Raw genomic sequence first — 18300 nt, 5'->3', positions numbered from 1 at the left:
ATGAGAAGTGCCCTGGGAGAAGAAGACGGGTGGTGGCATGAGCATGGGCCGTCGGGGGACAGTGGGTCCCCACCGAGAGGCCAAGGCCTTCCCTGGGGGCCCCATCCTTCAGAGGGGAGAGAGGAACTCTGCACTAGGCACAAACGCCTACCAGACTCTGCTGCTTCTAATCATCATCATGACCTTTAAGCCGAAGCTCATTCATCTGTAAAATGAGGATAATAATAATAATTATGGAATCATTATGATGACTTGATAAGGTAATGGACGTCAAATGCTCAGTTAAGGCCGCGCAACGCAGAAAGTACTTAGTGAATGCCGGCCACGATTATGGTCATGGATCCGTTACGTTTTGCACCACCCAACGGTATGCGGTTAGCCAGGGCCCCAGGGACAGCAGGAGGAGGGTTTCCCAGCCGCTTTCCTCTGCCCCCAGGGAGCCTGGGCCATCCTCCTCCGTGCTCAGAGGCTGTCCCCGCTGCATTAAACCAGGAACCGGGAGACAACCAGGCCTCTGCTTCTCTAAGCTCCGCCTGTGGAACCCCAGGCGGTTCCAGGCGTAATCGAGGCCGACCTCGTTCCCCCAGGTATCCTCTGCTGGACTCAAACCTCCATGAAACCCACAAGAGCAGACGCACTGAAGTCATGTGGTGGCCGCCAGCGTTCGCCCCGGCCTGAGCAAGGCACCCGGTGCTAGCAGGAGCTCAGCAGACACTACAATCCTCCTTTCCGTAGCCTCACGTCGAGTCACGTTTGGCAGGATCCCTGGTGGCCGCCCCACTGCGCAGCAGGAGAGCAAGCTCAGAACCCTGCGGATGTCGCCGTGATCATCGGGGAAGCCCTTTAACCTACTCACAATAACCGGACAATTGTGTCTATTCTGTATGAAATTGAATAAGAAATAATCCATGCTTCAGGTTCCATATCCTTCATAATGAGGTCTTCTTACCAGTTTAATTAGTTAGTGGAGGACAGTCTACTTTTCTCCTTTATCGAGAATTCTAAAGGCTTTAAGAAAGACAACTCAGGAGATGGAACAGTAGGCCTCCTGGTGTTATTTATACATTTTGTGCTAAAAAAATAAATAAATAAATACATTTTGTGCTGGAAACTATTTCAAGGTCTATAGCAGCAAATCTCAAGCACCGTTTCCCTTACCCAGTAATTCTAGAGTTTGAGCATAAATGATGGAACAGCTAATGACATGTTACCCCACAGAGTAGCATTAGCTTCCTTTGTCACCCTCAGCTTAAAAAAAAAAAAAAAAAAAACACAGAAATGTGTAAATTGCAGTTTATTTCACCATGGAAGCATTTAACCAAATGGACTGTAATTATATTTTGGGTGGCTACTGAAAATAATCACTATTTCTTCATTATGAGGATTGTCCTAAAAATTACATTAATGAGGGGTCAACCATAAAAGCATTGGAAATTTGGCTACATTTATATGTAAAGTTTGCACCTCAGCCTTGTAGATTCCCTGTAAGTGGATTGTCTTGGGCCAGGGTCTTTTCATGAGTGTTGGCATATTTAATGGATATTCCTTGAATTGATGTTTCCTTTTAAGTGAATAGTGTTTACATTAAAAGCATTAAAACCGGCCGGGAGGGGAAACCCAAGCAGAAACACATTTCCAGGCTCCTTCTTAAACATTCGCTTCTTTTGTTTTGGAATTCACAAAGCTTTTCATGTTTAGCTTATTTTTTCCTTCACTGAATAATAATTTTTAGAAAGCTATATTTTAGGAGGTTTTGTGTAAAAAAAAAAAAAATTTCATTCTTTTCGCAGATAGTCAACTGAAGGGGCTGCAGTTAACTGCCAACTAGGAATCTCTCAGGTGGCCAAGAAAGAAAAAGGTTATTTGCATAAATAAAATGAAAACTCAATAACTGAGCCAATAGTCACCAAAATTTTCACCACTGACAATATCTAATTTTGTTCCATTTTCAAGGATGATGGCTTGAGGCAAGAGTCATTCACCATGTGTCTATTATCATTTTTTCCTTGGAAGCTGAGGTGGAGGGAACTTCACTAATATTTTGTAGCATTAACCAAGTAGTTGGTCATCTTTTTGTAGCCAACTGGCTTGCACAAAATCGTGGACACACTTATTTTGAATAAATTTATGCTGACACCTAAATGAATTATGGTGAATAGAAAGAAATCCAGAGGCTCTCGCTCCTAGATCAATTTTCTTCATTGGCATCAGCTACCTCTAGACTAACACATTCACATACACCATCTCTATGGTTTCTGGACATGACACACGCTACTCATGAATACTTAAATTTTATTATATTTTTAATATAGCCTCTTTTCAGATGGGATTGCTTTTGGTAGTAAAACCTTATATGTTTATTTCCTATTTTTCATGGTGCAGCTTCTTGTGACCTTTACACTATATTATCTAGAATTGAAGAAAAAGCCCATCTTGGTACAGACTCTTGGTCCATCCAGCCCATAATTGTGCTTCTGACAATGACCCCCAGAGGAATTTTGTGGAGGCCTTGGCTGCCCACCTTGACATGACCTAAAATGATTAAGTCTACCCTCTCCAATAGCCTCATTTCTTTGAAACCTAGTATGGCTTAATCAGCTGTGAAATTTGTACCAGCTACCTTAACAGGTACAATTTTAGCCTGTCCTACTTTTTGGGGGGGATAATGGAGATCCACAGTGTAACTAGAAAGGCATTTGCAGGTTTTTAAGACTGATTCCAATTCCAAATAGTGACCGAAGTCCTCAGGTGGACTTCCTTGTAGAGAAATACCTGTTGCTTCTTTTCTTTTCTCATAGAAAACATTCGATTCCACAGCAAGCCAGCCTTTTTGGTTGTAGCATAGTTTAATCAAAGGTCCTTTGAATGGATGAAATACCTCCTTTCTCTTTGCTTACAACTTTTTTTTTTTTTTACCTTTTTTAATGATCATAAAGAAACCAAGACTTCCTCTTACAAGAGCCATGATTTCTTTTTCCCTATAAACTATGTGGTTAAGTGCTTGGATTTATAAATCCTTAGCCTGGCCAGGTGGAAGTGAGAATCACTGGTCAGAGTTTCATAGTCTCCCTTGTGACGTCGTTCATGAACAGACATATTCCTGTTAACCAGTTGTCCTTCAATACCTTAATCATTTAATAGTAGGTGACAGGGCAGCCCGGGTGGCTCAGCGGTTTAGTGCCACCTTCAGCCCAAGGTGTAATCCTGGAGGCCCGGGAGAGAGTCCTGCATCAGGTTCTCTGCATGGAGCCTGCTTCTTCCTCTGCCTGTCTCTCTCACCCTCTCCCTCTCTCTCTCTCTAGTAAATAAATAAATAAATAAATAAATAAATAAATAAATAATATTTTTTTAAAAACTATATTTAATAGTAGGTGACAAAGTTGGACTCCAGCTCTCCCATGTCACCCAGGCATTCCTTGCAGAGTTATCAATATTCAGTATGGGAAGTAAGTCTAGAACAGCACGTCCACGTCATACCTCCAATCATCTCGTTCCTTTGTCTCTGCTCGCCGAGGGGATGGGAGGTGGCAAGCAGAAATAAAGCTTTATATCCTAATGCCTGCCTTCTGCACAGTGGCTTTGTAACGTTTTTGCATCAGCAGCCAGAAACCAAAATCTGTTCATTTGAGCACAATCATAGGAAAAACCATGATAACTTTAAGGCTTGCGTTGTAAATACCACACTAAAAACGATCTTTAGAGTCTTTCCAGGTCAAAAACCCGCATACATAGAATGTTCTGTCCATGTGCTCTGACAGAAACAATTTTTACTGATGTTTTCTTAGTGAGCATCATTCCCCAAGTGTGGGGAGAACTGCAAAAAAAAAAGCATTTACAAGGAGTCACGTTGGCTCAAATAGGTGGGAATTTTACTAACATCAGGACATGAAAGAAGACGGGACCGTAAGTTCTGTATGGACAAAGGGAGGACAATAAATTAGGACCAACATATAAAAATGAGTAAGATTCAAAATTATCCCCCTCAAAGAAGTATCAGTGTTGTTTTGTGTTACAAAAGCACGGGGACAGAGTGGTTTGAGTGTCTCTTTACAGCTGTGTGGGAAGCTATCAATACACCTGCACACACATAAATCCTAAACTCAAAGGTAAGGACCTTATCGCATATGCATGTGACTGTTGGTTTAGGGTTTGTAAGTAGATGGTATTAAATTGTAATTTTCTACAAAGGTAAAATCATGACTCTCATGTGGAAGGTGGAAGGCAGTTCAAGAGAGAAATAAGGATATTAAGGGGTCGGGAGATGTTAAGGACAAGCCCAATGTTACACACACAGTGTGTGCGTGTATACATTCTCCTCCTAATCGCCTCATACCCAGAGACCATCCACTACCACACAGGGAGAAGACGAAGGCCAGCTCGTATGCTGGCAACCAGTCTGCTCGGTGCTTTTGCTTCTTAGGGCGCTCATGGGTAAAATTATAGACGATAACTTGTGAGAAACTTAACTTCGAGGAGTGAGAATGCAACCGTTCCTTTAGGGTTTGTAGATGACTGGTATTGGTTATAATTTTCTAAAAGGTAAATCATGATTTATATGCAAATATATAATATTTATATATATATTATATATTTATATATATATTTTATTATATATATAATACAAACACATGTCAAAGAATTTTATTCAATTAATAAGTAAGCCAGTAAGATATCAATATCAATTTAAAGAGCATTTGAGAAACTAATTTGTGCAAATTAATAAAGAGATATTAGGGTAAGATGGCCAGATTAGATAAAAAAAAACTGGTTAATGCCTTAGAGACCAATAACTGTGACCTTTGGGATTATCTGTTCTTTTTTTTTTAATAATAAATTTATTTTTTATTGGTGTTCAATTTGCCAACATACAGAATAACACCCAGTGCTCATCCCGTCAAGTGCCCCCCTCAGTGCCCGCCACCCAGTCACCCCCACCCCCTGCCCTCCTCCCCTTCCACCACCCCTAGTTTGTTTCCCAGAGTTAGGAGTCTTCATGTTCTGTCTCCCTTTCTGATATTTCGTACCCTTTTCTTCTCCCTTCTGCTCTATTCCCTTTCACTATTATTTATATTCCCCAAATGAATGAGACCATATGTTTGTCCTTCTCCAATTGGCTTATTTCACTCAGCATAATACCCTCCAGTTCCATCCACTTTGAAGCAAATGGTGGGTATTTGTCGTTTCTAATGGCTGAGTAATATTCCATTGTATACATAGACCACATCTTTATCCATGATCTTTCGATGGACACCGAGGCTCCTTCCACAGTTTGGCTATTGTGGACATTGCTGCTAGAAACATCAGGGTGCAGGTGTCTTGGCGTTTCATTGCATCTGTATCTTTGGGGTAAATCCCCAGCAGTGCAATTGCTGGGTCGTAGAGCAGGTGTAGGACAGTGTGGTCCTGGCACAAAAACAGACACATAGATCAATGGAACAGAATAGAGAACCCAGAAGTGGACCCTGAACTTTATGGTCAACTAATATTCGATAAAGGAAAAGACTATCCACTGGAAGAAAGACAGTGTCTTCAATAAATGGTGCTGGGAACATTGGACATCCACATGCAGAAGAATGAAACTAGACCACTCTCTTGCACCAGACACAAAGATAAACTCAAAATGGATGAAAGATCTAAATGGGATTATCTGTTCTTTGGGACAGAGATCGTTTCCATCTCTCCTAGGTAGAAATCGATGAGTTAAAATACAAATTCACGAAGTCTGCGACCTTTGATCAATAGTAAGCAAGTGAGTCAACCTAAAAACGTTCTCCTAGAGAATCTTCGGGTGGACCTAGCTCCTGAGTCACATTGAAAAGATGTGCTGCCCCCTTCGGGCCCGGTTTTCAAGCAGCAGCTAGTCCTAGGACCCTGGTGACAGGCATAAGAGCATGCTGTGTGATCCACCCCGAGCACCTGGGTCTCGGCTTGGGTGGGCCGGGCCACGGCTTCAGGGACCAGCACCCCTCACGCCGCAGGCTTCGCTTACCAGGACTGCTGTCGAGCGGGAGGGGGAAGCCAGCCCGTGTCTATCTCTGCTTTTGTCCAACTGGATATTTAAGAATTCTTTCATTTCTCCATTTCGGGAGTCAGCAGATATTCGTTGAGCTTCTCCTACGTGCCAGGCGTCGGGAAGTGGTACCAAAGGACAAAGTTCTTGCCCTCGTGGAGCTTCTCGTCCAACGGGAAGGACAGGCGGCCGATAATAAAACCGTTACGAGAATGATATACGTTTAGCTGGTAAAGAGGGGGATTATGAGGGGTCACGGGGAGGAGTTTGAGGTGGAGGGGTCTGGGCCCCTCGGGAGGACTGGCAGGCCCCTGAGAGCATGGCCCAGAGAGAGCGGGGACTCAATGCCGGGTGGGCTCAGCTCCCCCCGACGGGCAGTCCCGGGCTCCCCGTCAAGGAGCGTGACCCAGGTCGTGGCCCGCCTCGTGGCCCAGGCACCTGTTGGGCTTTGTGGCCTCATGTCAGGAGGCGGGGACCAGTGTGGGGACCAGTGTGGGGACCGGTGTGGGACCAGGCCAGTGGTTCAGGGGGCTTGGCCCCGGGAGAAGGTGAGCACGGGCACCCGGCCTGCAGGGAGCACGTCGATCCCTGGAGCAGAGATGCCTGATTTGCATCCTGTTCCTCCTGCCTGCTATCCTGCTCCCACTGCGAGTGGCAGAGATGGTCATCCCCGTAGGGTCAGCGGGGGGAGCACAGAAAACCAGGCCGACTGCTCAGCGACCCGCCACTGCAGCAGGAACGTGGCCGGGCAGCGGGGACCAGGAGCAGGGACCGGGGCAGGGACCCTGGGCCCACCTGTCGCCGCCCCGCCTTGCGACAGGTGGTTCGTGTGAGCCTGGGGTCACCGGCTCGAGCTGTGGGGCCAGAGGGGCCCAGTGGCCGTTCCAAGCTTTACAAAGACACGCGAGCCGCAGGCTCATGCTACACCTTTGTAGCACAGACTGGGTGATTCTTGGATAAATTAAGAGTTTAGAAACCAAAATTATAAGACTTTTTGCAGGGTTCTGATTGGGGATGTCTTTCCCTTCCCTCTGCTTCTTGCCCTTTCCTTTCATTTACTAGGGTTTTGTTTTCTTTTTTTCCCCTCCCGCTTAGAAGTTGCTTTCTCTTCTGGAGAACCAGTGGTTAGAAAGCTATTAATTAGCTGCTTCTCACTCTAATTTTCAGTGAGATTTAATGCAGGAAGGGATAAAGCTGCCCTTTTTGAAAAGGAAGATTAAATGTCTGCAAAGTCCATGAATTGATTCTCTAATTGTTTTGGCAATAATGTCTTTCACTGATAACGTTGCTAAACGTAATAATAATTTTAATTAAAGTTTAAATGTATTTTTAGATTTTATAGATTCTAGGGGGACCGTTTTCTTGCCGGGAAGAAGTTAAGACCATAACATTCTTGTATAACCCCACAATTATGATCAGGGGAATGTCTGTGATTCATTCCACTGCAATTAAATTCATACCCCAGACTGTTCCAGATCTGTTTATAAAGGGAAAAAAATGGATTTTCCACAGCTGCCTGCCCGTTAGTGCATCTTTCATGCAACATCGCAGCAGCCAGCGTATGTGCTGAAATAACAGCCTTGAATTTAAACGTTCAACGCTTTCAAATGTCTTTCAAAAACTTCTCACTGTATGAATTGCTTAATTCATGTGCATGAAAATCCACTGATTACGTGTGAATGAGACTCAACCTACAGTAAGAGGGGGCTATGAGGACCTTTGTATATTTGCCCCCCACCTTTTCAGGAATTAGCAGGTATTCAATCTCGCTCCAATATCCTGCACAGACCACAGTCATTACTGAGGTCTTTCTGTGAAGATTGGAATCTGCTGTGAACAGTATGGGGGCAGGTTGGGTATTTCTTACAATATTCATTGGACCATCCTCACCCAGTCACGCAGCTGGAAAATATTTTCTGAGGCGAATGTTTGTAGAAAAGATTCAGAGAGGAGAGGAGAGAACAGGATGGGAAGGAGGAGAAGGAAAAATAATCCAAACCAGGTCAAGGTAGGGTCATGTCGAGTAGATGTCTCAGTCCAGCTATTTCATCCGTAAGAACCATTGTCAGAACTTTCACTTACGAAATTAGAATTTTAAGTCTTTCCAGGTTGCATTGAATCAACCAAGCTGCTGTGTGTCTGTTGGGTCTTCCCTATGGATCTCTAACGTCGATAATAAAGGATTAATTGTGTGTCTACTAATTTTCACCAGAACCTTGAAAATCAAGGTTCATGACTTAGAAGGTTCATGACCTTAGAAGCCCCGTTTCATGAATGAGAAAACTAAGACGGAGAAGCCCTATATGATTCACCCAAAGCCACGCACTTATTAAGACTTATTAAGCAGAAGAGTTTGAATTTGAACCCAGGCCCATCTGACTCTACCCCCCTCCCCCCCCCCCCGTGTTCTCAGCTGTATCTCCCTGCATGGGTCCGACCTCTCGGCTGATATATCCAAGGCCGTCTTCACATCCTTCGATTGCAAACCTCCCTTAGAAATAATTTCCTGACAGCGAGCTGCCCTAATAATGCTGTATTTTATTTCCAGGGGGTGAATGTTGGCCTTCAGAGCAGGCTCCTTCCTACCAGCTTTATATTTCTAAAAAGCATTTGATGCTTCCCTGTTCAGAGCTCATATACCTGTCAAAAGAGGCTGCAATTTATCCCCAGGGATAGTTAACATTCCCTCCACCCATGCGAGTATGTCAGGTGCTCTCGGAAATTGAAATGCAGCCTCTCCCTCAGTGCTGGCCTTTCAGATTAGTAGCTGTCACGGATAAAACGTCTCCGTGGACTTGCAGAGACAACGCTGCAAGGCAGCCAGCGGGCCCACCTCCTATCGCCTGTGGTTATCAGCATTCTCATTGGTAATATTGGATTTTCTGGAGTTGTTTTAGTTTCATAAGATGTTCATGGGAACTTGGACGATCTCTGAGGAAATGCCTTCTGTAATGCTCCAGTTGTAAGGGGAGGCAGCCAAGTTCCCACCCATCTGGCAGGCAAGGTCTTTCGGTCTAAGATGGAAAGGGAATTTCAGAAGCCTGGAGAGGGGGGTACACGAGTATATCTTGCTTCTATTTTTTCAATATGGTATTTGGAGCCTTTCCCGTTGGCCATCACGCAGTGTCAAGAAGCTCTGGCTTGAAGGGAAAGGGCCCCCAGGGAACCATACTCTCTGCTGGAATTAAATGCCCTTTCCTGCTTCTTCATGTGCGTGACTCTAACCCACCTTCCATCTGCCCTCGGTGACTCTCAGTCTTTGTCCCTAACTTGTACGTGAATTTGCATTCTACCTAATGCTCTCTGGAGTCCAGGGAGCATATGGTCCTCACCAACTTCAGCTCGTTCTAAAATATCACGATTTCCGTTAAAATGCTTTCGCTCCCACCCAAGTAAACAGCTTCGTCTCTCCTCCGTGTGCTCTGAGATAATGACATCAAGAATCTTCTGGCTTGAAAATGGGCCTCTGGCCGTTTCACTGGACTTCTGGTTATCTTCAGTCATATACTTTCTAGAGAATTGCAGACTAGGATAGTCTCAAGAGGCCCCCGTCTTTGCACCTGACCCCAGACTATACGTCTTCCCCAGCCTTCTCTTCACCACCATGGTTTTTACACGATTTCACCTCTGCAATCCTCTGGGGCATCTCCCTAAGGTGCAACTCCAGTCTCCCCACCTTTCTGCCCGTTGGTTCCCAAGGGCTCCCCACTCCCCACTTATGGTACTACATTCAGTCTATTTTCAGACTTATATTGAGAACCTTCCACAGTTGGATGCCAATAATTTATCTGCCAATGATTAACCTAAGTTACACACACACACACACACACACACAAACACACACACACACCTATCACCCAAATTGGAATGCTCACACAGTCTTTCATCTGGAATATCTGCGCCCCATCTCTTGTCTGTTGACATCTTAAGTACTTATGTTCAAACTCTCTTTTACCATTCTGTATCAATCCCCACCTTTCTCTACCCTATATTGTGGCCCTGAAGTCTATTATGGGCTGCATTAACAATCCCCCCTTTCCCTCTGGCTCATGAGTGGGTTTGGCCATGGGGAGGCCTTCCAAGACACAGGAGGCACCAGCAGGAAACTGACTGATTCCCTGGCTTCTGCAGATAGCCACAGCTCCTCTGGTGACCCTCTCCTGCATCCAGAGCTGATTTCTTTGCCTTCTAAGCCTAGGGGTGGTAATGACTATCGTTGTTGCCAGCCCTACGGTGCTTCGGCATCTCTTATGGGCTTCATTTAACTCTGACCACACTTTGTAAATAGTCCTTTCGTCAAATTCTCCAAGTTGCCTTTTTGGAGCATCCCATTTATTTCCTACAAGGGTTCTGACTGGCACAGCACCTTCAAGGTCCAGTTCACTCCTAAAATTCACTAATGTCATTCATTTGCCCAACAAATACACATTCATCTTCGGTTTGGCTCTATGTTATGGGCATTGTGACAGAGAACAAAACAGAGGCCTTACCTTCAGAGAGTTTACGATATAGTGGGGAAATCAGTTGTCAAACCTGCAATTATAACAAAAGATGGTACAGGTTATAAGAGAAGTATGGAGTGCACATAGCAAGGGGACCTCGTCTAGGGACCAAAGAGGGTCATTCAGCTACATGAGCCATCTGCTATTGCTTTGTCCTTTCCTTACGGCACTCAGTATATTCTGTGTTATTATTGCTTTTGGACACTCTGTCAAAAGCTGTCTCTTCTGAGAAGAGAAGCTATGTCTTTTTCATCTTTCTGTCTGCCTCAGTCCTTAGACCACTGCCTAGGATATTGTAGGAACTCAAGTATTTGTCCAAATGCATTGGATCAAGCCTTCTGAATATTCTTTTTTTTTTTAAGAAAAGATTTTATTTATTTATTCATGAGACACACACACACACACACACAGAGAGAGAGAGAGAGAGAGAGAGAGAGAGAGAGAGGCAGAGACACAGGCAGAGGGAGAAGCAGGCTCCATGCAGGGAGCCCAATGTGGGACTTGATTCTGGGACTCCAGGATCACTCCTGGACCCAAAGGCAGATGCTCAACCACTGGGCCACCCAGGCATCCCGAGCCTTCTGAATATGTGGACCTTTGTTCTAGCCCACCCACTGACAGTTACATTATCAGGCTGGATAATGTGAGATCCCACTTTCTCAGAGCCACTGGACTAACAGAAAACACATTTTACTAGTTAGTAAGAAAAATCATTGAATTGGAATGACTCTCCTCAACACAGCTGAAAGGTTTGATAGACATTGTCAGCTTGATACACCCTGTTTCAGATATTTACTGGCAGAGGTTGGAGTCATTAATTGTTAGAGGTGAGAGCTGAGTTTCCTTTTATACTTATTTTTTGCCTCACTGGCTTGTGTTGTGTCTAATAGCACCATAGCTGAATTCAGTGTGAAATACGAATGGAGATAAATCCAAATTCTACTTCAGAGCAAGGAGTTTGGGGAGATAGATAAAGGAAAACCTTGGCACAAAGTTTTAAAAACTTGGGATAGGATAGAAAATCTAGACAGTATCCTGAGGTCACAAAGTTCTCAGGAACAAGGACAGGGTCCAGTGCACAGGGCAGCAAGTAGAGGACTGGGTGAAGAGAACTCTGCCAACATGGTAGACCAGAAGTTTGCAGACACATTCTTCCCTCCAAAAATAACTATTGGATAAAACAATAATTGTCTTTCTATAATACATGGCTTAATAAGGCAAAGTAAGGGAATCACTCAGAGGTAAAAAATGATAAAGGAAGAAATCTATAGAAGTAAGGAAACTCTGGGGCATGGCATTTGTGTGAAGGTATCTGCCAATTCCTATTTCCCTGGACCATGGTTTTTAATGAGCGGTGTGCATCTGGAGACCGAGGGGCCCTAGTGTAAGATATTAATTAACTTTGGCACATATGAGCTATGATTTCTAAGGTCTCTACTGTTTGAATTAAAATAAAATGTATAGCCTCCAAACTAGTAGGGGTTGGGGGGAAGGAATGCTGGGGGGGTGGGAATCAACACAGAGAAAGGCAAGAAAGAAAAGGGGAAAAGCTAAACCTAGAAAACAAAATTAACAAATAGAAAGCAAAACTTAGGATGGTATAAATGAATCTAATTTAATAGTAATCACAATCTTCATAAAGAAACTATACTGTCCAGTTGAGATTCAGACTGTTAGACTAGATTTTTAAAATTCAACTTTAAAAGTCTTCATAAGAGAAACATCTAAAAACATAAGGATCGAGGAAGAGTGCAAGTAAAATGATGGAAGAAGACATACTAGGGTAAAGAAAGAAGGTATGATTATATTAAATATTAGGAAAAGCTAACTTCAAGACAAAAAGCATTCCTAAAAATAAAGAGGATGACTTCACATTAATAAAGATGCTCAATTTACCAGGAAGCTGTAATTCTAAATTTGTGTGCCCCAATAGTGTAAGTTTGAAATATATAAACAAAGAAATTGCTGGAACTACAAGAAGAAAAATCCAAAATCACAGAGGGACATTTTCACAGATCCCTCTCAAAATTGATAGCTCAAACAGATAATAAATCAGTTGGGTGTTAAAAGATTTGAAGAAACAAGCTTGATCTCACACATATATACAATACACAGAAAGCACATTATTTTCCACACATGAAAAAGAACATTTATAAAAATGGATAGTACAATAGGCCACAGTGAAAATTTCAGTAGGATAAAAAGAATCTGAAAAGATTCTCTCAGTAGAATGAAAAGAATCTGTATCATACAGCCTGCATTCTCTATAAGCTAAATTAGGAATCAGTAATGAAAAACTAAGGAAACCACCCCCATACTTTTATTTTATTTTAAAAGATTTTATTTATTTGTTCATGAGAGACACAGAGAGAAGCAGAGACACAGGCAGAGGGAGAAGCAGGCTCCCTGCGGGGAGCCCGATGCGGGATTTGATCCCAGGACCCCAGGGTCACGCCCTGAGCTGAAGGCATATGCTCTACTACTGAGCCCCCCAGGTACCCCACCCTCATACTTTTAAAAATTAAAAAAAAAAACACATTCTAACTCATGAGTCAAAGAAAAATTGGTGAATATTTCTTACTGATGTTCATGAACTGGTGGTTAGAGCTGACGCAGCAGTAGGAAGGAGATTGTGGTCTTATTGCTTACACTGGAGACAGAGGGATGCAAAGCAATAAACTGAACATTCAACTCAAGATGTTAGAAAAAGAAAGGCAAATAAAGCCAAAGAAGGCAGAAGGAGGGGAACAATAAATATGAGTACAAACCAATGGAAGAAAAACCAGTATATAGTAGAGAATGTTAAAAAAAAATTGTCCTTTTTTTTTGTTCAAAAGACTAATAATACGACTGATAAAGTGCTGGAAAGACTGATGAATGAAAGAGAGAGAAGACACTGATAACTAATATGGAGAAATAAAAAAATGCATGCCTGTACATACAGACATAAACAGAGATAAAAACAGGATATTGCTGATAACTTTATGCTATTTTGAATATTTGGCCAAAAATCACCCATTCCTAAAAAATTATAATTTCCAAAGATAACTCATGAAGAAATACAAAACCCTAATAGCTCAATAACCAGGATAGAAATCAAATCATTTGTTAAAAATTTTAACATAAGCAAAGTATCAGACTTAGATGGTTTTGTACAGAGTTCTACAAAATAACCAGGAAATGAATCACTCTAATCTTACACAAACTATTCCAGAGTGTACAAAAGAAGGAACACCTGCCTTTTTATGAATCAGATGTATCCTTGATGCGAAAATGGATAGCCACAAACAGAAAAATGCAGCTTTTTAAAATGTATACTTTACAATTAGCAACAAAAAGTATAAGCCTTGGAGAAAAGAAAACTAACAAAAGGTATAGAAACTGTATTACAAAAAAAAAAAAGAAACTTAACTTTAAAGATGCTATAGAAGACTTCAATAAATACATACCAACACACCATTTTCATGGATAAGAACACAATATCCTAATGTAAAGATGTGACTTCTCCCCAAATAGACATGTAGATTAACAGAATTTCCATTTAATCTAAAAGCACTCTTTTTGTACAATTTTAAAATGGTGCCAAACTTTATCTGAAAGAGCAGACATGGATAGGAAGATATTCCATAGGACGCCTGAGTGGCTCAGTTGGTTAAGTATCTGTCTTCGGCCCAAGTCGTGATCCCGGAGTCCTGGGGTCAAGCCCCGTGTAGGCTCCCTGCTCAGCGGGGAGTCTGCTTCTCCCTCTCCCTCTACCCCTTTCTGCCTGTGTCTCTCTCTCACTCACTGTCTCTCCAAATAAATAAATAAAAATTTCTTAAGAAAAGAATAGTAAGGCATTCCTGAAGGGGAAGGAAGAGAAAGTGAGAGGATTTGCTCTGTCAGATTCCAAGAAATAGCAGTAGTAATTAAGACATTATTGTCTTGCCACAGGGATACACAGTACATTGGAATAGAATTATAAAGCCCCCAAAATAAACCCACATACATAAGGAAATTTGATATGTGGCAAAATTGATACTGCAGATCAGTGGGGAAAGAGGGTATAACAGTCAATAAATTTGCTGGGATATGTAAAAAATAAAAATATAAGCCTATGCTATACAAAAATCAATTTCAATTCTAAATGGATGAAGAAGTTAAAAATGAAAGGCAAGACTTTTAAAAAGTTTTAAAATAGAACATCTGAGAATATTTTTATGATATTAGGGTAGGGGAGAACTTCTTAAACAAAATTTTAAGAAGTGAAAATCATAAGAAAAGATTAATAATTTAAACTACATTAAAAGTAAGAGCATCTATTCAGCAAAGCATGTGATAAATAGAGTGAAAAGAGCCAAAAGCTGGGAAATGATTTATATAAACTTTGAGAAAGGATTAGTATCTAAAATATTTCAAAAATTCCTACAAATCAATAAAGAAAGACAAATCAATTAGAAAATGGGCAAAAGGCATGAACAAGCATTTCACAAAAGAGAAAACATAAATGACCAAAAAATACATATATCAGAACATGTCAATCTCATTAATAATTTTAAAAATCAAAGTTTAAACCACAATGAGGTAATATTTCATACCCACGAGAGTAGCAAATATCACCTTGACAATACCAAGTGCTAGAGAGGATGTGAAACAAGAGGAAGACTAATACAGTGGAAGTACACGTGGAAAAGGGTCACGTTTTGGAATTGCATGATAAAATTAACACACACATACTCTATAGCATAGCAATTCCATTCCCTTATCTAGATGCCAGAGAGCAACATATAATAACAGAAAACCGGAAACAATCTGAATGTCCATCATCAGGAAAATGGATAAATAAATGCAACGAAATAACGTACAGCAGTAAAAAAAAATGAAAATACTACAGCCATACACACTCAGTGGAAAAAGCAAGTCACAGGACTGTAGCTAGTGAATAGGTTTCAGAGGCAAAAGTGTTAAACAATAAATATTTTATTTATTTATTTATGTATAATGCCATATAAATATATAATAAAACTTTTTTTTTTTTAAAGCAGGAGTGGGTGCCAGATGCCTCAGTGGGTTAAGTGCCTGCCTTTGGCTCAGGTCATGATCCCAGGTCCTGAGATCCAGCCCCACATCAGGCTCCCTGCTCAGCAGGAGCCTCCTTCTCCCTCTCCTTCTGTCCCTCCCCACTGCTTGTGCTCACTCTCTCTCTCTCTCTCTCTCTCTCTCTGTCTCTCTCAAGTAAATAAATAATTTTTTTTAAAAAATGCAAGGAGTGATTAACACACAAGCAGAAAAGGGGAAGGGTGTACCTCTGGAGGAAGTAAAGGATCTACAAGGGATGGGGGAACTCATAAAATGGGCCTCAAAGGCACCGGTAATATTTTCTTACATTGGATTGTGGATATATGCGTAGTTTTTATGTTGTCACCCATCATGATATGCATTTATGTTCTCTGCAATCTTGTGTATGTGCAGTTTACAAGGAGACACCATGTATGTGAGTTAATAAGGCCAGAGGATAAAGAAGTGCAGGTGGAATCCGCAGACTGGACCCAGGGGGTTCTGAAGGATGACTGAGGGCCAGTGAAGACTCTCAGGGCCGGGGCCCTTGTGGAAGCTAGAGGAAGGCTTCACTAGAGAGAGAAGGAAGCTCTCAGGTGGGGCAGAGATGCCTGCTGGTGCCTTGAGAGGTTACTGGGAAATGTCATGGGAAGTGTGTGAATGATTTGAGAAGAAAAGCTTGCGGGATCCCTGGGTAGCTCAGCGGTTCGGCACCTGCCTTTGGCCCAGGGCGTGATCCTGGAGTCCTGGGATTGAGTCCCGCATCGGGCTCCCAGCATGGAGCCTGCTTCTCCCTCTGCCTCTCTCTCTCTGTGTGTCTGTCATAAATAAGTAAATCTTTTAAAAAAAGAGAGAGAGAGAAGAAAAGCTTGAGCAAGGGAGTACGGGCTTTCTTTTGCATCAAGGAAGGTACGCAACTTGCAGTCTTACGGAGAACAAAAGCAGACATTGTCATTTTGTCAATAAATAGGACATTCATATCTGTTACTTAAACAAAGGGAGATCCGTTTGCTTTAATGTGGCGCGGCCCAGAAGTAGGCAGTGTCCGGCCTGGGCCGCGGGCTGTCGTGCGTCCTAATCCAGGCTCCTGCCTTCCTACCCTGCCGGTTCCAGTGTGGCCTGTGCTGCTCCGGCCTGCTCGCCTACCTGCCATGCAGCACGCGGGCATTTGCCAGCGACATAAAGGCCTTCCTTGGCCTCTCTCACCGCCTGCCACCAAATCCTGGTAGTACGAGTGCTGCCGCTTGGCAACGTCTTGCTGCCGGAGAGCCTGGGGAAGTAACACTTCGGGCCCTGCAGCCGCGGAGCAGGAGCAGCGAGCTGGGGCAGGGGGAGGCCAGGGGGAGGCCGCGGGGAGGCCGGGGTTCCTGTCAGCCGCTCGGCACCTCGGCCCAAACACTGAGAGTTTCCTCTGTTTCCCCAGGAGCCAGCCTGCTCGACGACCTCTACAGGTACTTCTCCTTCCATCACTCCCATGGAGACACCATGACTGCCATGGATCCGAAGCAGATGAACGTGGCCGCCGCCGTTTGGGCTGTGGTCTCCTACGTCATCGCTGACATGGAGGAAATGCTGCCCAGGTCTTAGCAAGACGAGCAAGCCCTTTGGTCTCCTCCGGCCAGGAATGCTGGCTCCCACTTCAACTGATGGGCCCATTGGACCTGGTCCGTTCCCAAAGCACAGGACTTTCTCATCCTTTCTGTTACCATCTTTCTTAATACTTTCCAAATTCTCTGTTTCTACAGGAAGAAATGATCCCCAACCCCACATCGAATCAAAATATGGTGGGGATCACGTGGGGACCTTTCTTTATACCATCCATAAAAACTTACGGCTTCTACTTTGAAATTAAATACTGGATAAATGTCTGGAAGATCTCTGGGCTTTATGTGTGTATTAATAAACATTAAATCAAATGCAGTGACACCAATTTTTTATGTTATTTATTGAAGGAGTAGAGGAATGCACAATTATAGTATGGTCTTAATTACATGTGCGGGGGCATTTGGCTTTCTAATTTGCACATTTTCTCTCATTAGAATTTTAAAAATGAAATGTGATTTTTTTTTAATTAGCAGGAAAAAGATACCATTTGGATATAAAAACCAAGTGTGTATAATCTAGTCGCCTTATTAAACATAAGTACTAAGGTCTATCACCCGGTAAATGATAGTATTTTACATTTATGTCTTATATATCTCACACACTATTTCTTGGAGTTGGGGCTTATTTCCATTTTTCTGTTGACATGGTTGAGACCCAGCGAGGCTAAATAATACTTATAGGGCCCAGTAGAGTAAAACCATTGATCCTCTTCCACTCTGGGAATGACACCTACTCTTCTTCCACACACAATGCCTAGTATAAATTCTTTTTTTGATTTTTAGAAAGAAAAAAAAAGTATTGTCAAGGGTTAAAGCAAATAAGAGAGCCAGACCAGAAGATAACCTAGACACTGGAACTACCAGCGAGGGACCCTAATATAAATGCAATTGATACATTAAAGATCTAGGACCATGTGTGTGAAGAGAAGGAGAATTGGAGGAGAGAGATGAAGACTGTAAAACCGAGTCAAATGCCAATGTTAAAATAAAAAGCATAATATCAGAGATGAAGCATTTCTTTGTTGGGTGCATTAGCAGACCGAACAAGGCTGAGGAAAGAATGAACAAACTTGAAAAGAGGTCAATAAAAATTACCCAAACTAAAACACAAAGGGAAGAAATAGTGAGCAACGAGCAAACAAGCACT

At 42.6% G+C, this 18300-nt stretch overlaps 1 protein-coding gene across 3 annotated transcripts in view; it reads left to right on the top strand.

Annotated features, from left to right (window-relative positions):
• CPQ (carboxypeptidase Q) overlaps positions 1 to 17286 on the top strand; it is a 398816-nt gene extending 381530 nt beyond the window's left edge. The window contains exon 9 of one of the 3 annotated variants that reach the window (XM_041769082.1): positions 16973 to 17286. In XM_041769082.1, coding sequence (XP_041625016.1) covers positions 16973 to 17136 — 164 coding nt within the window. In that variant the 3' untranslated portion in view covers positions 17137 to 17286. The remainder of the gene's footprint in view (positions 1 to 16972) is intronic. The other 2 variants (XM_041769090.1, XM_041769085.1) reach the window with 2 other exon arrangements.
• Positions 17287 to 18300: the final 1014 nt, after the last annotated feature.

The sequence above is a fragment of the Vulpes lagopus genome, chromosome 9 (genome assembly GCF_018345385.1).
Source record: "Vulpes lagopus strain Blue_001 chromosome 9, ASM1834538v1, whole genome shotgun sequence".
Lineage (NCBI taxonomy): Eukaryota > Metazoa > Chordata > Mammalia > Carnivora > Canidae > Vulpes > Vulpes lagopus.
Note: the sequence above shows the minus strand (reverse complement) of the source record. Positions and strands in the feature narration are given on the sequence as shown.